Genomic DNA, 4,073 nt, shown 5'->3' with positions numbered 1-4,073 from the left:
GGAATGCCTGAGCACATCTCTGATATGTTGCAATTAGGACTAAGCAAAAAGAAAGAAAAAACTTTGTTGAATCAACTGTCCTAGCCTCATTCCAAAGAGGAAAAGAAAAATCTGACAGTGGTATATTTCCCATTGAAGTTATGTTCCCGAACGGTGTGCTAGAATTCTCCCGGTGGGAACACCACACACTGGTGACACGGCCCAATATTTGGTCTGTGTGTGCCAAACATATTGTCTGCACTATACCCGAGTGTTCTTTGTTACAAACATAAACAGACTACAAATACTAACAACTCCTGTAAAGCCAAACTGTAACCTCGAGTACAAATTTAGAAACGAACAGGTGGCAAGCATGAATATCTTCCCGAAGTGTTCTAGTACAAAATGCATTAGCACTACTGACATTTTTTCCCCCATGTCCTGCTTCCAGAAGATTAAGAACTTAACACTTACATGCTCACCACTTGAAGAATGTAATTTCCAGGGACCAGCATCTTAGAGGAAAAGAGGGTTCAAACACAACAGGTGCTGAATCCTTGTAGTCTAACATTATCTTACAAGTACATGCTGGCCCTTCGTTTTAAACTATAGTTTATTAAAAGCAATCAAGCAGCTCTGGAACCTTATTTTCAAGAACCAGAGTATGGCACACATTTTAAATTTGGACAGACTCCTAGCAGACAGCTATTTCTCAAGAATCTTCTCTACAAAAGCTGTACTCCAAACTAGGCATATACTCTCTCACCAGGACACATGGGGCAGTGGGCCCACAAATGCCACTGAGAACACACCGAGAATGATGGAACCAGGTATTTTTCAGTTTCTAAATTAAGGCATATTCAAAAATTCCATGGACAAGTTTACACCACTTTTCTAAGTCAATCACCAGGTAATTAATGCAGATTTACAGATGAATTACTCTCAATTTAACTATATGTGACAACCATGCCAATAACTTTTTTCTATATTTTGCATAACAATGGTTAAAAAAAGTGGTACAATTTAACTATCATGTTCACAATTGTCATGTTTCAAGGCAGTAGAAGACCAAGACATTTTAAAATGATATAAAATTTAAGCTTTATAATAAACACCAGAGGAAGTAGCCTTTCCTCCCATTCCCCACCCCCATCTCGCTTCTTTATTTAACAGTTCAAGAAAGACAGCCCGAGAGACACAAGCTCACACGCTACATTCAGGACCGTAATAAATGTAGGCAATTATGAAATAAGCTGAACTTCGCTTCTTGGTGAAGCCACATTAATTTCTTTTTTTAAGTGAATTTGACTTTCAGTGCAGTTCCAATTCATGCTTTTAGTGATACATAACAATTTCCAAAATGTTAAAGTAATTTCAGTCAATTGAGCCTTCAATGGCAATGCTTATAAATTATATTTATTAGTATGGTCAAGATAAGAAAGGAGTTTGGGCTTTGATTATAAAATGCAGCATCTTTCTCTGATTCTCTTGGCTAAACTTTTCCTCTTCTTTTTTCCATTCTTTTCTTTGCTGTCTTCCATCTTTCTGGCTCGAATTTCCCTCATTAAATCAAAAAATACCTAGAAAGAAGAAAATAGGGTAAATAAAGCAAATAGGCATTATGAACTTAGTATTTTCTCGAATCACAGGGAATAACAGAAGAATAAATATTTAAGAGCTCTTGTTTGGGGAGGATAGGGTGAGAAAAACCTGATCTTTCTATTCCAATTTTCAAGATAAAAATGAAAAAGGTGCTACAAAGTGATAGTTCCAAAGATAAAACTCAAGCAATTACATTGGAGTACTTTATAATCAGTATGGGTACTTTATTAATTCCTGTTTAAGAGTATTAATTTATGCTTAATAAAACTTCTATTTAGTAACTATTATTTATACTTAATGAGTGCTTTATTATCTTCATACCAGATACTAGAAAACAACTTTGCTACACTATATTTGAGAATTTATGAACTTTTGTCTGATGTGTAGGAATTGATAAATAATGATGTATTAGCACAATAACTAAAAAATTATTAATATAACAATCAAAAATTACATTTTAATAACAAATGTCCTCTCTTCTCTGACAGAGAAGGGCCTGAGGATACTGAGATTTACTGTACATAAATAGTTATGAATGTGTGTGTGGTTAAACGGGTGAATAACTTCTACAGTCCACACTTCGGCATTCTGAATTTTTTTTAAAAAAATTCAGTTATTACTTACAAAATTTTAAAAACTCAATGAGACCAAAAAAACAGGAAATATAAGAATGGATGTTATGAGTAAACACACATATGGATGTGATACCAACGTGCCTTTCCTGATGTGCCTTTAGCTCTCTAGTGGAAACTTTATAGAAAAAAGCAAGGTGCAGGACAGTAGAGTGAGTTTCGCGCGCACGCGCGCATGTGTGTGTGACAGTAGTACCCACGCATTTGCAAAAAGAAATAATGAAATGATAAACCAAACACTAATAATCAATTTTATTTCCAAGAGGAAGGGAAGTGTGCAGAGGGAATAGTGAGGTATCTCTGAATATACTCTGTTATGCAATTTCTACTTTGGAAATAAACATTTTACATATTCAAAAATGAAACTGAAAATAAAAAAGCAAACTCTAAAAGTTGAAAAAAAATTAAAACATAAGACCGACTATATTCCAGGTTGGTGACAAAATCATACAGAGGAAAAAATTATTTCGAGGACATCTAAAAACACACATATGAAATATTCATCTTAGAATAGATGCTAAGGATAAAAATAAAAACAAAACCCCAACAAATGGGGGGAAAAACCCCCAGCAAATCTTAAATTTCACTTTGTAATTGGTTAGTGACAGTGATATTGCTTTCTATATTGCAGGACAATGAAAGTAAACAATTATGTTAATGTAGTTAAGAAACCAAAATTTTCAGTATAAGAGAAAAGATATAAGTACAAAATCGAAGATGTAAAATGTCTGTAATGTTGAATTTCAATTGGAAATAGTAAATGATCTCATTACTTTTTTTCTTTTAATAATACCTATTTCCTAGCACTATTCATTGAAAGGTCACAAAGCAATGACAACCCAATAGAAGTGAGCAAATCAGCACCTAGGTTGTGGCAGCTAAATACCATTCCTACCAAACAGAACTAGGGTTCCTTAGATAAATGGCTCATTCCTGATCAGGAGCAAGAAGTATAAAATTTAAGTCAGAAAGCAAGGGAGCTATCAAAGACTAACGAGCTGAGTCAAATGGACACAGGACCCACTTGGAGAAGGGAAAAATTGAGCATTAAAACCCCACAAAGAATACAGTACAGTCACCGTCCATATCCACAGGTTCCAAAACTGCAGGTTCCATACCTGCAAGTTCCGTCGGCGTCTGTGGATAAGAAGGGCTGATGTACTGTACCATTTTATACAAGGAATTTGATCACTCATGGATTTTGGTATCCGCACAAATACCAAAGGACAACTGTAGACTGAACACAATGATGACATAAAACCAATTCACTTGTTGCAAGTTTACTTCCCCAGAGACCAGGAGTTTTGGAAAATCTCTGCTTCAAGTCCACCGCTGACTAGCTAGGTTAGGAAGCCTCCATGCTAACAAAATGTAGTTATCACAGCACTGCCAGTACCACTTTCTAATGCAGATATATCGCTATGACAAGGATGTTATAAGAAGGGTTAATTTTCATTTTAGATGAGTCCCTGCAATAAACTTCCAATGCATCTCTGTTAGAAACCTCCAAGGTCTTTTTAACCAACAAATATGGTGGGAAACTTTTAAGGTCTGCATCAGCTGATTTAATGAATTAAAGCTAAAGGAAGTCTTGCTTCGACTGCCAAATGGAAGGAAATGAATAACTAGGGATAGGAATAAAAAACCGGTTTTGATAAACTCAGACTAATGATAATTCCCTAAGCACAGGGCTTCTTCCAACTTTTTTTTTTTAATACCGACACTTTCAAATTATTTCTCTCTCTCCTTTCCTTCCAACCTCTTCTCCTCGTCTCCCTCTTTCCCTGACTCTTTCTCTTTTCCCATTTTAGGGCAGCACACGAAATTATAGTTTTCAGTATAAATTTGTACCTCAGTTTA

The 4,073-nt window shown here is 35.3% G+C and overlaps 1 protein-coding gene across 1 annotated transcript in view; it reads right to left on the bottom strand.

The window, feature by feature from the left end:
* Positions 1 to 1,055: 1,055 nt before the first annotated feature.
* The window catches only part of LOC103596226 (ras-related protein Ral-A-like), an 18,633-nt gene continuing 15,615 nt past the window's right edge, over positions 1,056 to 4,073 (bottom strand). Inside the window, exon 3 of the mRNA XM_008579816.1 lies at positions 1,056 to 1,559. Coding sequence (XP_008578038.1) covers positions 1,437 to 1,559 — 123 coding nt within the window. The 3' untranslated portion in view covers positions 1,056 to 1,436. The remainder of the gene's footprint in view (positions 1,560 to 4,073) is intronic.

The sequence above is a fragment of the Galeopterus variegatus genome, unplaced genomic scaffold, assembly GCF_000696425.1.
Source record: "Galeopterus variegatus unplaced genomic scaffold, G_variegatus-3.0.2 Scaffold1962, whole genome shotgun sequence".
Taxonomy (NCBI): Eukaryota; Metazoa; Chordata; class Mammalia; order Dermoptera; family Cynocephalidae; genus Galeopterus; species Galeopterus variegatus.
This window is presented reverse-complemented; position numbering and strand designations above follow the sequence as displayed.